Source organism: Chrysemys picta, chromosome 1, assembly GCF_011386835.1.
Source record: "Chrysemys picta bellii isolate R12L10 chromosome 1, ASM1138683v2, whole genome shotgun sequence".
Lineage (NCBI taxonomy): Eukaryota > Metazoa > Chordata > Testudines > Emydidae > Chrysemys > Chrysemys picta.
The window spans coordinates 19,787,823-19,806,467 of NC_088791.1; the positions used below are offsets into that span (position 1 = coordinate 19,787,823).

At 41.4% G+C, this 18,645-nt stretch overlaps 1 protein-coding gene across 3 annotated transcripts in view; it reads right to left on the reverse strand.

Moving 5' to 3' along the window:
* SEMA3A (semaphorin 3A) overlaps positions 1-18,645 on the reverse strand; it is a 412,334-nt gene that overhangs the window by 190,177 nt on the left and 203,512 nt on the right. For 2 of the 3 annotated variants that reach the window (XM_005304505.4, XM_042859420.2), the window contains one exon: positions 8,198-8,402. In XM_005304505.4, the coding sequence (XP_005304562.2) occupies positions 8,198-8,402 (205 nt within the window). Of the gene's footprint in view, positions 1-8,197; positions 8,403-9,098; positions 9,206-18,645 lie in introns of those variants that run through there. The other variant, XM_024108532.3, reaches the window with a different exon arrangement.

Below are 18,645 nucleotides of genomic sequence, written 5' to 3' on the forward strand. Positions count from 1 at the left end.
CCAAGTTTGCACAAAAATATTTATAAAGGAAGGGAACGTTATTTGACTGCTTGGTTATACAGTTCCTATAACATTCAGCTGGAGAGATAAGCAAGCAGCCCAACAAATGCCAAACAATTCTGAAGCATTAGAGGAATGGCAAACACTTTTGACTGTTTAGTATTTGGCTATCAAACACCAAGGGATGAAAAACAGGGATGACGCATAGCAGAATGGTGCCCACACATTTCAGAGACCGCTGCAGGTGATTTTTAGCTCATAGAAAATATGTAAATGTCAGGGTGGAAAAAGGATCATTCAAAATTTTATCATTTGGAATATTCAAAATTAAGCTGAAATCAGGGTCTAATTCTGCTCTTGTTCCACCAGTGTAAATTTGGAGTGACTCCAGTAAAGTCAATGCAACTATACCAATATAATTGAGAGGAGAATCAGGTCCAGGATCTGCATATCTCCTTAGATTTGCACAGATGCATATGCATACTTATGTGCAAGCCATATTATATGAAACTGGGTCATGGAAATATTTAGAAACTAAAAGTAGAATATGCCATTTGAATTAGAAGACTTAGGTAACTCACACAGGGTAACAGACCTGATTTAGAATCAGCCTATTTAAAGCCTATTAAGAAAGGCTCTGCAGCCGCAGCCAGTCACCACCAGTGGGTGTAATTGGGTTTGGAAGAACTTGTTTGTGCGATGAAGGTAGATACAGGAGAGGTGAACTGGAGCAAAGTCTTTAAGAAAATGCTAAACTTAATGGTACTGTATATTTACTTTTCTGGGCCAAATTCTGATTTCAGTAACTGCAGTATAAATCCAGACGAACTCAGTTGACTTCAGAAGAGTTACTTGAGATTCAGAAAAGCATTTAATCACAAACTTAACTTTAATCAGTGGAACTTAACCATGTACTTCAGTGCTTCCATGAATAGGGATGCGTTCCCAAATTGGGGCCTTAGATGAGCATAACTGAGATCCGAATCTGCTCCTATGGAAGTACATGAAAAGTATGTAATGGTACTGTCTTCCTAAGACGCATGTCATACTTTGGGAGGTAAAAATGCCAGCGCCTTGGGTGTGCCAAACTTTCATAGTAGATGGTGACAACTGTGCCAAAAGTTACATTATGTATTCAGAAGACTGATGTTATAAGTTAAGGCAACACTTGTCAGAGGCGACACAGTGAAAACAAAAACCTCATAGGCCATTAAAACTGAAAGCACGTGAACAAAGGTCCTCTGGGTTGTAACTCTTCATGACAAGGATTGAGATACACTCTCCTCTATCTTCATCTGGGCAGTGCCTAGCTCATCCTGAGTGCTACTGTACTATAAAGTAATAATAATAAATAATAAGGATCACAAGAAGAAGACGATGACTAAACTTGCGAGTGCTCTCGAGAGGCATTACTATAACGAATCCAAGCCCAACTCCAGCTCCATGAGGTTCGCCTAGTTGAGAGTCAAAGTACAGTAATGTTTATGAGAGAGAGAGAGAGAGAGAGAGAGAGAGAGAGAGAGCTGTAACAGGGAGCACTTTTGAGTGGTGAGGGAGCCTACAGCACTTTTAAAAATGTTTGTGTCCTCAACAGTGGAGGCGAGCTCCCCTCTGGCTCTTTCACTGGGGGCAATGGGGTTCTGCACTACTCAAAAAAATTAGGGAAATAAAAGTGAATTTACTATCACCAGAGTTATGCTCACCATTCACAGCTGTTACCGGACAAGACGAGCTAGCCCACATGAAGGCTGCATAGGGCAGGCCCCTGTGACTGCACAGCGTACATGTGCACATTCCAGAAGGGGCTTTAATGCTACAGTAGAAGGAATTCGCTGAATAGCCCACCACCCACAGCAGAACACTGAAGGGAACATCCACAAGTGACCTTAATTAATAAGCGCACTAAGGCAAATTACAGAGCCTCATCTACAATTTTGACCTAGAGCTGCCACTGTCCACTAGTTTAAAAATAAGCATGTGGGATCCTGAGAATGATTTTACCCTTTTTTAACTTTGAAACTTGGAAGTAGAATGTCACAGTCCTTGACATCACTTACAGGGATTTGTTTTCATCTCCCTCACTCAGGCACCGCCTCAGGTAGAGATCTTATTTTGCTTCAAATTGAATTGAGGTCAAGTCAGACTCTGGCAGATATGGGAGCTATTCAAAACATTGGCGCATCTTTACATGATTATTGCTTCCATTACAATTTGTCAGGCATGAACATGAGAGCAATAAAGGGTGAGCCTGCAGCCCAGAAAAGATGAATAGAAAGAAGACTCTCTAACACCAACTGCAGAAGATGTTGCATGTTGAATCATCAGTGATCATTTTAAGGATGTAGTCAAACCAAAACCACAAGTGAAGGGAACAGAATATGGCAATATATTCAATGAAACCTGAAAAACACATCTTCTTTTAGGAAAGTCAAAAATAGGAATCATTTAGTGATTTCCTCTCTGATATAATTCCCCGTATTCATGTACTATACATGGTAATAATGGATAGGTGTTAGTAGACCATGAACACTGGAATAACCCTGTACATGCTGATTTCCCTATTTTAAACTTTTTTTTGGTCAGGTGTTGTGGTACCAACATGTACCTAAACGTGTCCCAAGCACTCAGAGATGCATCTAAGTCCCAATCCAGCAAAGCACTGAAATGCATGCTAGATTTTAATCATGATGTGAGTAGTCCCACTGAGTTCAATGGGACCATTGATCTGATTAAATTCTTTGCTGGATCAGGGCTTTAAGTAGGATGCAACAAGCAGCAAGGGCAAGCTTCTCCATAGACAAGGAGAAGAGCACAGTTTCCATTACTATCAACCCAGCACCTTTTATGAACAAGAAACTGTATAGCAGGCCGAGTTACATGGAAATAGTCAGCCCTCTAAGAAAGGGAGAGCTTTGTAATTCAGAAACCACACTTTCTTTATAAGCATTTAATGGGAAAATTGGGAAGATAAAATAAAAATGTAGGGCCGGCTTCTCTTCCTCCTTGTTCTGGTCACTTTGAATCTTTTGTGCTAAATGGCCAGTTGAGAATTCCCCTACACAGGCAAGATCTCAGCTGATGTAAAGCATTTTAACTAGTCTCTACACCAACTTCCCCTCTCTCCAATGTAGGGGGTATGCTGGGGGCAGAAAGGCTGTGTCACAGTGGGCCTCTGTTCTGTTCTGACCATTCTTATCTGGTATCTGGCCTTCTTGGGGATCACAGTCAGCTAACGTTAGTGAGATCAGCATCTAAGCTACACTAACATACTCCAGGATCAGGACCAAGGCTGCCTGAAAATCTTGTGGCTGCATCTAAGTCCTGTACTCCCAACTCCTGTGACAAATGGATCTTGACATAACAGGAGCCTGAACTGTAGATCTTTTTGCAATCTGCTGAGAACGGGGGCTGGAGAATCTTACAAGTCCTTGCTTATGTCCATAAACACGTGTTTTTCCTACCTCCCTGCTCCTCTTTCCAAGTTCTCAGTTCCCTTATCTTCTTCACAATGAGACTGAAAAGAGAGGTTTCCAGAGAGGACGATGTATGCATAATGTAATTTAATTATAAGACCTGTAAACGGGTATCTTGAGTTTTGAGACAAACTGATATTAAGTGAGGAGAGACATGTCTCCAATCAGGCCCTGTACATTATTAATGCTCTTACTAAAATGCTCTCAGATTTTTTGTTTTGTTTTGTTTTGTAGTGGTATTATGTGGCTGGCTATAGAATTAGGGAGAAAAAAACACCTGCAAGTTATCAAGTGCAAGTAGGACAAGTTGATAAACTACCTTACCAATTAAATATTATACGTAGACTCACATGTACCCAGATAGTTCAGTGCTATTTGTCTATAAGAGAGTGAATGAAATTCTGGCACATTTGTAGGTTGATCATACACAGAGTCTGGGGGCAGCTCTTATTTTCATTCCAATTTTAGGCAAAATATCTATTTTTACTATGGCTTGAATGCAAACCAGGGAGTAGTACAACTGAATCTACATGCAATCTTCGTCCAGTTACTTATTCTTAAGTAACGTGCATCCAATTGAGCAACAATTAAAAAAAAGAACCACATATGTACTTTTACCAAACATACTAAGAGGATTTAGAAATTTTCAATAAACAAATGGGATGAGACAGATGGATATGAGAAACTTTGAGTTCACAAGATTTACTCATGACAAAAATCAGAGTTGCCTTGGGGAGAGATTTACGAAACAAGGTATTTTAATGGGAATTCTTTTTAGTAATAACAAAAACAAAACTTCTTGTAGCTAGATCTAGCATTTGTTTATGCTGTTGGTTCACTGCATAAAAGAAAAAGAGAGAGATGGAGCAGATGGGAAAAAAGGGAAGGAAAGAAAGGAAAAATTTATGTGGAGCTAAGACTATATTTATTGTTTTAAACTTTGCACTCACAACTTGATCACCATCACACAGAGACCTCTCTATATAATAGATGCTTTCTGAACAGAACCTACAACCTAATAACATAGTAGAGCTCATTACACTGTTCATTGAAACACAAGTCATTGGGATAAAAAGAAACTTTAAGAACATGTTATTTCCTCACTGTTTAACAGTTGTTTTATGAAAGGCTTTCTTTGCGTCTTGGAAATTAAATTTCTTTTTGTTATTTCACCAGATGCAGCCTTAAATAGCTACAAAAAGGAGGTGGAGGTGGTGGGGATCAGTTTAACCTGCAATAGTTTTAAGCTAATTTTCTCCCCATATTTAGGACATGATCCAAAGCCCACAGAAGTCAATGAAAAGAATCCGAAAGAAATATTGTCTGGGCCAGATCTCTTTCCATTCATGGACCTACGCAAAATGTTTGTGTTTGAGATTTATGGGATGAAATCCTGACTTCTCCTGAAGTCAATGTGAGTTTTGCGAGTATTGACTTCAATAAGGACAGGATGTCATCTCTTTTCGCCCCATATTTGCTTTCCCTGGTGAGGTGCCCAAATCTGACTGCTACAAAGCCAAGAGACCCCATTTTTCTAACATGTCACTTCTGCAATGAACCTGAAAGCATCTTTTTGGTGCCTCTTCCATAAAGGTGGCCCAATTTATAATATATTTATTACATGGACTCCCTCCCTTGCCCTACACAAAATGTGCTCGATATGATACTTCTAATCTGTGAGACTGAGCAACGGGAAGTCAAAAGAAAGTAAGAATGGGAGTTCACTGAAATGTCTATCTGGCAACCTGAGAAATGACAGAGCTAATAGTGGACCTTTGAAAACAAGTGACCATAGGAAATTAAGGTTGGCAGGGATTTAACCCTTCATGAATCACTTTGGAAATTTTAAAGCCAAATGCCTGCATGTTTTAACTATGTTTGACATCTAATTAGTCAGAAAAAAACAAGAAGCTAAAATAAATCCCTATTGTTCTTTAGAAACAAAACAATGACAACTGGCTACAAGGCATTTGCTTAGGCAAAAATCAAGTGTACATTCAAAAACAAAAAAACGACTGTGAGTAAAACAACAGAAGAAAAATTGTTTGACACATTCTTTTTTACCCTGCATGTTCTCATTCATTTCACAGTTTATTTTATTAAACTGCCAGGCTCTCTATGCAGAAATAGAACTGCTAGGTAATTGGAGGAGTGGGGTGTTATTTTTCCTAATTGCTAGTAGTTTTAATACCCATTAGTCCCACTGGTAAGAAAATGGTCTATGGTATCTTCACATGAGATCCACATTGATATGTAATATATTCTTTCATTGCCCACAAACTATATTTTCACTAGGCACAGCTCTTAAAGCAGCATATTCACAAAGCACTGCGCCTATTTATCCACACAGCATTTTATCAGAAGGATAATTAGCCATCTGAAAAACACCAGCTGATAAGTCTTACTTTTCTCTATTTTATAACTAGAAACGTATGAATCCATCCTGCAACATGCTGAACACTCTGGCCTCGCTCCAGCAGAACTCTTAAGCATGTGTTCAACTGTAAGCATGTTAGTAGACCCAGGCAGTCAGTAGGACTACCCAAAGGTTTAAAGTTAAGCACATGCGTAAGTGTTTTGGTAGACTGGCCTAATGTGCTCAGCACCTTGCAGGATAGAGCTCTTATTTCGCACATGCTTAAAATTAAGCAGGCCCTTAAGTGTTTTGCAGGATTGGAGCTAGAGTACTCATTGTCTTGCGGTCATTTCATTTTTACAGCTTGTTCAGTCAATTACACAAACAGCACCAAGGAGTCTATCAGTTTCCTGAGTTACTATTGTGAAAAACTTTGCCCTAGAAGCTGGTGTTTATTAAATAAAAAACTGAGAATTAGATTCTTGCTCCCAACAGAAGCAGAAGTTAAAAACAGCCAGCCAGCAGAATAATCAAGTGTTGCAAAGCTGGTTATATGTTTGGATATCGTATCAATGTATATAAACTATGGGCCAGATTCTGCCACCCTTCCTCAAACCAAAGTATCACTTTATTACGCAGCTAGTCCCACTGATTTCAATGAGAAGATTCAGCATTAGTATGAGTGGCAGAATTGAGCCCTCAATAAACTTTAATGGGGTGAAAAGTAGCAAACAATTATTAATTAGCCATTAAACACTTTAATGGATCACTTTTAAGCAACACTTGAAGTTAAACTCCTATATAATAATTTAATTGAGTTTTACAGTAGGGTCATTAAAGTTTGGAAGTTAGATCACAAACAGTGAAAGTGGTATTTAAAGAGTTTTATAACATGGCACATGCATCAGGTTGTCTCTCAGATTATTTAAAATAACCAATTTGTATTTATTAAATATAAAATATTTTTCTCACAAAGTGACACATTTTGAGAACCATGAAGCGTCCTTTTCATATATAAAGTGGTGCTTACACACACGCACGTTCTTTTTAAAATATGCACATTCATTTATTTCACAATGAAGTCAAAACACATCCAAGTTTTATAGGTGTTTAATTTTCTGATTTAAAGTGTGAAAATGACGACTGCCTGGAATCACTTAGGTGTTTCTTTCTTCACACTTGTGCCACCAGAAAGACAGATTCTGCCTGTTATGCAAAAAGTAGAGAACATACTTCTCCTGGCATGAGATATATAGACTATACAGCAGACAGAGATTGACATCTATGACCAGAAACACACATGCTCACTTTTTTGCATTGCAGAAATGGTACATTTCTCCCCTCCACCACACACACACACACATTTTGAACTCAAGCTACTTTCCCCCATCTCCTCACCATAAATCATCTGGGATTATGAGAAGTCAACTTTTAGGGGTGGAAACCTCTTTTAGTAATAATAATACCTAGCTCTTACAGTTTAATTTTCTATCCCATTTGTATACTGTCCAGCTTTTTATTTTTTCTCTCGACAATGTACATATATAGAATCTTTAATGACATGTCCTGCAATGATAAGGGAGAGGGTATGCCTGGTTCTTCACAGTCCTGACTTTTAATAATAGCAATAATTTTACTAAAGTTAATTACTGACAATGCATTGTGTCTAATGCTATGCCAATTTCCAAAGGTAAGTGTAATATCATGGTTATCTTCCCTAAATAACACATTCTCTGTAAGGATTACTGAAATATACTCAAAGTACATATGATACAATTTCATTTAAGAAAAAAAATTGCATTGCATTGAAGATCCACATATAATATTTCTAGTACATTATTCCTTTTTCTGGAGCTGATCTGTTCCTTTCAGTTTATACTTTCTTGGCAAACCCACCATCTACTGCTTATGTGAGGCATCTGATTGTCAGATCTGTACAAACTGAATATTCATGACTGAGATTTAACCACTTCATGCATAAAAAAAACCAACATAAATCTCCCTCTATTCCATCGTGTTTGAACTAGATAAATACTCTGTTGTAGCTGTACAACATGCCCAGAGCAGCACAAAGATTAATTGGGTGGTCAAAGAGGTCTAATCATTTTTAAAGAGTAAAGTCCTATGAAATAATATAATGTTCTTACAAAAATCAGCATATTCTAGAATCTTTGCAAATGTAACTAACTCTTCTTTGTCTGCATTTAAACGGAGTAGTATTGAACATAAGATGGGTTTTTAAGTGTTTGAAAATATTTTCTATAACACAAATCTCCATTTTTTTAGTTATAAGGAAAAGCAGGAAAAATAGGAACAGATCCTAGGAAAAGAGAGAGAGAGAGGAAATAAAAGACAACAACAGACTTACCTTTATAGGATAATTTGAGTCTTGGCACGTTATTCTTCACATGCTGGCAGTTCACTCTTTCTGCTAGTAATACTCCCAAGAAAAGCAATGCAATCCTATTCAGCCAGCTCATGCTGCAGACGATACTGTAGGGTCCTTGTATATTGGAGTCTCGGTGCCCTCGGTCCTGTAGGGTACACCCGCAGCACTTCAAACAATCTAGAAACTGGAGGTAACAGGTGATTGAGGTCAGTTTCATTCATAAACGCAGAACAATCAAGACCTCATGGCCATGCTATAGAACATCTCTCCTTCTTCTGCCACAGTCCGTGGAGCAGGGAAAACTTCAAGCCCCTTCCAATACACAGGCACAAAAATTGAGCCAGACAGTGGATAATGAGGCACAACTGTTGTGGGGAAGGGGGGAAAAAATAACAAGGGCTGCAGCAGCGGCGCTTAAGGAGCTGTGCCTTTTATCTACGCTCCTCTGATAGCCAGTGCCACGAGCTAATCCTGCTCCCTGCTTCAGCGCAAGCAACTGAATGAAAGGGAAACAGAGAGGCACAGCGAGCAGCACTGACTTTTCCTGTGCACATGTAGCGGGAGATGACACAGGATCCCGCAGACAGGTTTTTCCCAACACGCTCTTACACTAGCTGACAATGGGAGAAGAGAAAAGCACAACCCACTCCCCTTCCCCTGCTGTCACACAACACATGCAAAAAACATCTAGGCAGAGATTAGAGGAGTGAAGAGAAACCTCCACCAAGCTCGTGAAAGGCACGGAGCTATAAATTCACCTCCAAAGGCACCAGCGATTTTATAGCCAGTTGGGGGATTTGATTTGATTTGATTTGATTTTACCATTTTGAATAAAAAAAACACCCCCTGCAAAAAATAAACCCTGAATAGTGCCACCCACATAAATAACATCTCCTGCCCATAGTGTAATCCTGTGTGACTTGCTCTCAATGAACAAGTAAGGGAGACTTCCAGCAACATAACTTTACCACTGAAGCTTTTAAAGCCTTGTTAGGAAAAGTTCCTTTACCCTCCCCCCCACCCCAATCCAGCAAAAGAAATTCCTAGTAAAGCTCACTTCAACAGTCAGTTCGAGACATGTATAGGTCCAGCGGGGCTTGTAAATTATACTGGGGGATTCTCCAAAGGATTCTTATAAATTTAACTTGTCCACAACCATCCAATTGCTTGGACACTCTGGTATTATTTTATGTGTTTTTTTTTGTTTGGTTGTTTTTTTTTAATAATTGGGTGAAACTCATTAATGAAGTTGGGTTTTTTTCCTCTTATCATAAAGGGTGAAGGAAGACTGCAGGAAGACCCCAATGTCTGCTAAGTGTTAAGGAAAACTTTAAATACAAACATAAACCTGCCCCCCCTACACACATACACACACACACTCTCCTTCTTCAGTGCTTGAAGAATTACCAGAGTCTTCCAGCCATGCAGAATCGTCAAACATTCAAGTAAGCATAGGAAGTCAACCTTTACTAAAACAAGCATGTTGTCCAAGCAGTTTAGTATTTCCATCTATTTTGTTTTAAACTTTTACAGAATGAAAAGATTGACAGATATTTTAGGACAGTAGAAGCTAAGGGTCAAATTATGACTCTCTTACTCACATTGGTGAATAACTAATCATATAAATAGTGTCAGTAAAGTCAATGTAAAAGCATCATAATCTGGCCCCAATAGAATACAACATCAGTTTTCTACACCTACACGCAGGTACAAATTCACTCTTTAGGATATAAGGTTTACTCTATTCTGAGCTTCAAACAGAAGTACATATTTGAAAAGCTGCAGATGGTTTTTATTCTAATTAAAAACTTAAACACTTTAAAAAAAAGGGGTGTGGGGGGGCTTAATACTGTTGTAAACTAGACCTAAACATTCTGTCAACGCTGGTTTCATTGCTTAACATTTGCCAAAGGGAAAAAAAGTTTTTTTTCCATCCCCCTTTAACAAATTCTTCTTCCTCCTGAGTTTAATTCCTTAATACAAGGCATTGTATCTGCCAGATTCAGCAATTCTACTGATCAGCAGCATTGTAAAGAAAATAAAATCCAAAAAATAATGTTGATTTTGGTCATTCCCACACTTGTTATCCTGAGCATTTTCATGCTCCGGGCAGTGGATTAAAGCTCCAAAATGACAAGAGACGCCTGTCTGTTTTCCATGGATTACTTACTACAGACATTCACTCTGCAGAGGAATTCATGTCACTTTGAGATTATTTGGAGAATTGGCCTAATGAATTATCCTTTTGTGTAGAGCAAACAATAAGAAACAAAACACAAAAGATGCACCATATTCAGGACTTTATAAAAGCACATCATTTTACAATGATGTTGTTACACTCAATTTACTGCTAGTTGGATAAAAGAGATCTAGCTCCTTTTTTTCTCATAAGTATAAAAGAATAAGTAGCTAAAAATGAATCTTTATATATAAGATAGATAGAGAGAGAGAGAGAGAGAGAGAGAGAGAGAATCACTCTAGGCTATTTTCCAGGAAATGAAATAAATAAATCATTGTTTCTGACCAATATTGCACAAAAAATATGGATTGCATACCATGAGAAGTAAAGCTATTTAAGTCTTCATTTTGAGAAAGAAAACATAGACATGAGCCACAAGGATAGGAGAAACTTTCTCTCTTTTTGCCCCCCATGCAGGGGCCACTCACAATCACGGTCCCGATGCTTTCCAAAGGGACATGACAACTGAGATAGCAGGGTCTAGCTGTCCTTAAGAGTCAGATTTACAACCCCAAAAAGTGGGATTCAAGGCCAAAGAGTGGTGTGGTAGGTCATTGCTTAAAAAAGGGACTCTCATCTTTGGTCCTTGGCGACATCCAATAGTCCAGGTTTTTAATCCAACCAGCACTTAATCATTTGTTTAAAAATGTACACTGCTTAATATTGCATATGAAACACTAAAATGTGCTAATTCATATTGAAGTCTAAGGCTCGTGAGAATTCTATATGCAAAGCAAACCATTGGATTTTAATAAAAAATAATTATTTGCTGGTTGGAACAAAAACCTGGATGATTGGAGAACCCTGAGGACATGAATTTGTCCAGTGTGATTTAAATTTTGAACTGTATTTTGCAGAACCCGAAAACTTTCGATCAAGTCCTGCTCAGTTTTTGGGTGAACTCATACTTTTTTGAACATCAAGTATTCTCACACACACACACACACACACACACTTCTCCCCCCACATAGCCTCCTTTCTCCTTTTGCACATGTATAGAACATGGGCCTGTTGTCTCCATGGTTACCACAGTACACAAATTTGGAAAGCCACTCTCCAAGCTGTAAGCCCTCTTCCTGAGGTCTCTTTCAGTGCCTGAGTAAAAATAATTTACACCTGTCTATATTTACTCAAAATGAGTGAGATAAGCCTAGGAATGTGTGTGTGGGTGAGACAGCATGCTAATGAGTGAGTCTCACACCCAGTGAGTGAGATTTGACATGTCTGTGCCAACCCAAGAAGATGGGAAGAAATAGAAGGTGAGCCCACAGTCCTGCCCCCTGCTCTGCGCCAATAAGCAATGCTGGCCACTCAATCAATAGAGTAGATGCTGCTCACCTCCTCTAAAGAGGAGGGCAATGGCTACACTTCCCCAGTTTTCAGGAGGCTTTGTCTCTCAAAGAAGCCCAATGCCACATGTTGCTTCTGCTGGCCCAGGGTGACTCTACACAGTCTCCCACAAAGGACTTTGCTTAATAGGCACAAGCTGACCTATTCTTTTAAAGCAAGTCCCAGCAATGCAAAGTCTTGTAATTCAGGGTGTTCAACAACTTACTTTAAAATGACAATTGATGCTTCTTTCCCCCCTGGACAACATATCCATTTGCAAACACTCCTAATTGATTGTCTTATAGATGGCGAGACCAGTTCAGAGAAAGTAAAATCCAGTTCAGATCTTCACCCATTCCTCAGTCAAATGAATTCTTCTCCCAATGTCATTGACTTTAAGGATTATGACATTGCTATTGGATGTGCTGTATAACAGCTCCAGTTCAAGAAAAACAGCATTTCTTATACATTCTGTTTCCGGTACTTGTTCCAGATTTTACACTTATCTGCCTTGTCTTCCATAGTAACATGCATGCCTGGCTAGAATATGGCATCTCAAGCTCTGTGGTTATACTTCTCAAAAGCCAGATAGGCATAGCGGGTTCTGTTTAGCATTTCTGGCCTCCTGCTGTGTGGCATTATGAATCAATGTTCTTTATACAGCCTCTCTCCATATGCAGTAATTTCACCTCGATAGTCCCTATAAAAGTTTATGCTTGGAACTGTCTGGGCTTTTCCCATTGGCTATCCATCTAGAATTACCCTCTCAAGCTTTTGTAAATTGGGGTCATTTTGTGTTTCTCATTTGTCAAATGTTCTTACAGAAATGAGTATTACTTAAGTCACATTTATTTCAAACTCCTCTTGCTGCTGCTCCTTGCTTTTAATACTTACAGGAGCTCCTGAAAGCTGTGCTGCTGTACAAAGCTCTTTCTCAGCTCTGTATTTCATATTTTCAAATGCACTTTTGCATTGTCGTGATCATTTTCTGCTATTTTACTTAGCTATGTTGACATTCCTATGAATCGCTGTAAGTCCTACTTCTTTTGGGGGGTCCTTACCCAGTTGTCTCCACCTTTCCTTCTCATTTGTCACTGAGAACTTGTCCTCTATAATTAATTTTGCTCAGCTTGATCTGGCATTTTTTCCTAATTTGATTAAAAGTTCTATACTTTGGCAAAGATAAGACATCTACTTTGATTGGAAGCTTGAGGATTTTTGTGGTTGTTTTCTGCTTTAAAGGATATTCTCTAGTTCAAACAAATTAATTTGCTGAAGTTTTACTAACTATGTCACACAGGAGGTCAGCCTAGATGATCATAGTGGTTCCTTCTGGCCTTAAAATCAATGAATCTAAACTGCAGAATTTTATGCTGTCATCCCTTGTAGTGTTGATCATTGTCACCCTAAATCAACAGCTACTTCCATCCAAATCCTAAAAGGATCTAAGTCTCAATGCTGTGGTACATTTTAAGTACCCAGGCAATCAAAAAGAGACATTATTCATACATATACAGTATAATTCCAATTCTCTGCATTCCCTTTATCCAAAAATCCTAGTTAGTCAAATCCACAGTGTGTCCCCCATGTAGCCCTGTGCTACTTACAGTACACTTCTGTGTTTCTGAGTTTCCAGCTATCTGAAACTTTCGGATGTCCCCCAGATAATTTGGATAAATAGGTGCATACTATATAGGGTGACCAGACGTCCCGATTTGATCGGGACAGTCCCGATTTTAGGGGACTTGTCCCGCGTCCCGACCTTACATCGGTCGGGACGCACTTTGTCCCGATATCGGGGGTACCGCGGCAAGCCAGCACTGCTCACGTCTTCTTCCGGCCCCTGGGGCAGTGCAGTTGAGTTTCTGCTGGGCTGGCCGGCCGGCAGGCACCTCCAGAGTGCTGCAGCTCCACTCCCCAGGCACGCACAAAGGCAGGGGCGGGGCTTGTAGGCACCAGCAGCAACCTGACCCGTGCCGGAGCTACACGGACAGGAGCCAGAGGGACACTCCCTCCTCCCCCCGCTGCCAGCCCTGTGAACATGGCTGCAGCACGGCCCCGCTTCTCCCTCCTGCTCCTCGCCCTAGTTGCCCTGCTCCTGCCCGCACAGTGGCCCCTCTGCTTGGCCGCCAAGCACCTGGACCGGTGCTTCGCCGAGTGCAAGCGCTGCACCGACCCAGAGTGCAGCAGTAAGTGGGTGCGGGGTGCTGGGGTCCCCGGACGGGACCTGCCTGCTGGATCCTGAGGCTAGCACTGCAGGCGGAGGGGGGGGGGCGGGGAGGGACTGTGCCAGGCAGGCTCTGGGAGGGAGGACGGGGGGTCCGATGCTGCTCTGGGTAGCCCGTGCGGGGTGGGGTGATGATGCTGCAGGGACGGGAGACCCATGGGGAGGCCGCGGTGGAGGCAGTGCTCTCGGGGCCGGCCCTCAGGCAGGGCCATGGGGCTGCACTTGTGGGCACCGCGATCCGGCCATGAACCGGACGTTTCTCCGTCCCTTTAAAGGGCCAGTAGCCCGGCGTCCTGTCGGGTGGGTTCTCCCACACGTGCCGGTCCAGCCCCAGTGTGGGGTGTGTTTGGTCATCGGCTCCCCAGCCCCATCTGCAGCGTTGGTACGTTCCAAGTAGAGCGGGAGGGGGCGAGTGGCAGTTGGCCGAGAGCGGGTGGAGGGAGGGGGCTGGGGGACGTGGCCTGAGCGCACCCTCTGGTGCTGGGGGGGCGGGGGGGGGTCCAGGCACGCACGGGGGAGGGGCTTATTGTTGTTTTTTGCTCCGCCCTCCTCCCCCCCCCCCCCCCCCCGCGTCCCGATTTTTCACTTCTGTCATCTGGTCACCCTAATACTATATCTACACAAAAGGGAGCTGAAAGGGTAGAGTTGCACTTTAGCAGGCTGGACTTGCCAAAATCCTTGGCTTGCATCCAAATTTGAAAACACTCTTGCATTTTGAAGGCTAGACATGATGCCCGCAACGCTGTCTTGGCATGTCTGTGGTAGCCTTATTCAAATTTTTCGGATCTATACAAATGCTTAACTTGTTTGGTATTATTACATGTGGCCATATTGTTAACCAACTCAGTATCTGTATTCTCTCAATAACACTGAAACTTACCATCCTGTCATATTCAGCTTTTACTTTGTTTCTCTGTGCTATTGGGGTTATATATGATGCAGGTATTTTTGGCAGCACGTTGGGATCTATATCAATGTGATGTGTTTTATTCACAATTCATTCAGGTCAGTTAAACACCTCATCACATTCTTTAAGAATATTCTCTGCATCCTGTTCTGCAGACAGACTATACACTCATGTGATCACTTGCATTCAGACTGCTCTTCAAACCTAAGCAAACCTGTTCCATTATTTCCGATTCTATGGAGTGGGGGTCCATCATCAGACACACCTGATCATGTAGCTTTGCCACATGTAGTAAAGGTGTGACACAAAGGCATGCTGGTAAGAAATTGATCTTTATAGCCTAGCCCCAATGACATGGCATGTGCCATGGACACAAAAGGCTTATACCCCTGTCATATGGGATGGGTCATTAACTGCTGTTTCCAATGGATGCCGGAATAAGGTGTGGGTTGCTCTTCCAAACTGAAGAGAAGCATCAAATCTCTTAACTTTCAACTGCAGCTACTTCAGTCCCCCTGATTGGTTAAGCTTATTGATGGATACATGTCAGCTGCAGAAATATTGGCAAGGATATATGCCCTTTATGGGGGGTGGGAAGGACAAATGTGAGAGTCAATTGACTAGTTCTTCACAGCAAAGCAGACATCAAGAAAATCAAGACAGAACAAAATAATACAACTGACTCCTAAATCCTGACCCAGCCCCACAGCAAGCCCTGAGAAGCTAAGCTGTGCCCAGGGGATTCTTTGGAGCGGTAAGATACCCTCCCAAATACCAAGCCACAGAACAACTGATCCCCCACTGCCCTAATCCACAAGGATTAGACAAATGGCCTGAAATGGTAAATGATCCACCAATCCTGTTCTTGATCCTTCCCTAGCTGACTTCTGCCCTAGATGCTAAGACTCAGGCCACTGGAATGTACATGAAGATGCTATAGAGGTGGGCTCTTTAGTACTCATATCTATCCATCTTATTCCATTGCCCTGATTACCATATTGTCAGAGCGCCAATCTTTAAAACATTTATACTCACAACACCCCTGTATGGTAGGAAAGTGCTTTTATCCACATTTTACAGAAGGGAAACTAAAGCACAGAGAGACAAAGGTATTTAGACACCTAAAAAGTTACATATATGTGCCTAGTGGGTTTTTTAAAAATGCTTCAGGGCTACCTGCATCGTTAGGCACCTAAATAATTTTAAAAATCTAGTCATAAGTGACTTGCCCGAGGTCACGCAGGAAGTCTGTAGAAGGGAGGAGAATTGATCCTGAGTCTCTCCAGTACCAGGCTAGCAAGTTAAGCTCCGGACTCGCCTTCCTCATAGAGCGGGAGCTCCCCATCAGGCCTAGAAAGCCATCTACTCTATGCAGCTGACCCTCACCAGTCTGACTATGTCTGGGACCCATCACGGCCCTATGACAATTTTCTTAGTAACCTCTATTGATGAGTGTCAAACACTTGAAAGAAATTAGCACCATTTTCCATGGCACTCATTCATCACTGGGCTTTTAAAAAGCCTAGGTGCATTGCACTTGAGTCATGTGCAAAAACCACAGAGTCAATATGCAACATCTGCTATAATCATTGTTCTTTCCTGTTATTTTTTTCCCTACTCAATGGTTCATTAGTAGTATATGACAAAGACATCAGAGCAAGAACATTAGAACAACTGCTTATCATTGTCACACATTGGTCCTAGCTGACTTCCCATGCTGGAAAAGTCTTTCTAATGAGGCTTTCCTTCTACAGGGAATGGGAAGCCTGATTCTGTTAAACAGAGTGTGTGGGTGCAAACATTCTTTGCAAGCTCAAAAGAGATCACACAAAATGTAGGAGCTATATCATTGGTGCATGTTTATTTGAGACCAAAACCTGATAGTTATTTAATCACTACTGAGATACTCCGTGGAAACTGTGGGTGGTAGGTAAACTGTGATAGATCAGAAAAACTCAGCTGAACTTTCAATAATTTGACCTCTGTGAATGCTTTTAGTGGCAGCAATACGTAAAGTGTGTGTGTCTGAAGGGAGAGATGTGGGACAGGGGTGGGAGGGAAGGCAAAGGAAAACAAACTCTAAGAAAGCATTAACTCTCTTGCGGATGAATGGGGATTTCAGAAAGGAGGGTAGGGGAAGAGAGAATCATAGAATCAGAGAATCAGAGAATCATAGAATATCAGAGTTGGAAGGGACCTCAAGAGGTCATCTAGTCCAACCCCCTGCTCAAAGCAGGACCAATCCCCAGCTAAATCATCCCAGCCAGGGCTTTGTCAAGCCGGGCCTTAAAAACCTCCAAGGAAGGAGACTCCACCACCTCCCTAGGTAACGCATTCCAGTGTTTCACCACCCTCCTAGTGAAATAGTTTTTCCTGATATCCAACCTGGACCTCCCCCACCGCAACTTGAGACCATTGCTCCTTGTTCTGTCATCTGCCACCACTGAGAACAGCCGAGCTCCATCCTCTTTGGAACCCCCCTTCAGGTAGTTGAAGGCTGCTATCAAATCCCCCCTCATTCTTCTCTTCTGGAGACTAAACAATCCCAGTTCTCTCAGCCTCTCCTCATAAGTCATGTGCTCCAGACCCCTAATCATTTTTGTTGCCCTCCGCTGGACTCTTTCCAATTTTTCCACATCCTTCTTGTAGTGTGGGGCCCAAAACTGGACACAGTATTCCAGAGAGGACATCATATGCCTCCTCTAGGCTGAACGTGAAACTATTTAAGAAGGGCTCACTGTATCTTGTTTTCCTGTGTGTTCCTGTGACATCATTCTGATGATATTTGAAGCAGGTAAACACAGACACAGGAAAGACAGGCTCTTTTTGTCTTTGGTGGAAAATGTTCAATTACAAGGCAAAGTTAGATGGAGCAGGACCAATTTAGTCACCTAACTCTTGGTTGTAAAAATTTAAGGATGGGTTAGACACACGAACATCCCAGGAATTCTTGAGGGAAAACTACACATCCAGCTTGGTTTCTATTCCTCAGGTGTTCTAAAAATAGTCAGTGTATGCACAATAACTTGATGTGTTTCTTTTTGTGCATGTATAGATAGAAAGAAAGTGACTCAGTTGTCTCCTGTGCTGAAATCTGATCTGTGCAGGAGGTGGCAGAGTGGAGGGAAAGGCATCAGGGAACAAGTTATATCTCCCTGATTCTCATGGTGTATTTTCATGGCCCTGGCATGAGTTACAGCAGCTAGGGGGCAATGGTCACTACGGGACCATATGTCAGTTGAGCATTACCAGTGCACGGATGCATTCCCATCTCCTCTACCAGAATGGGAAGAATAGCTAGTGAAGGAGCTGGTAATGCCACTTTATGCCAGTGAGATGGGGGGAATTCTCATTTGGCCATTTTGAACCAGAATCCACCACTTAGTAAGTGGCCAGAACAGGAAGAGAAAAATCTGGACCAATATATACTATATAGAGCCAGATCCTCAGATCAGTTAAATCGGTGTAACTCCATTAAACACAATGGTGTTACACCAGCTTACATTAGCAGAGGATTGGGCACACACACATTGCATAACATATATGATATACGTTGTATAACATAAGATTATTTTTTATCATAATCAGCCTCTTAAGTCCATCATTTTCCCCAACATTTCAGAATATGTTACTGATGGATGGATCCCTTGTTTTTTTCTTCACAATGTAAAGCTTATGTGCATCCTAGAGTTACTTCATGGAACCCTCTCCCAAATTACCAAAGT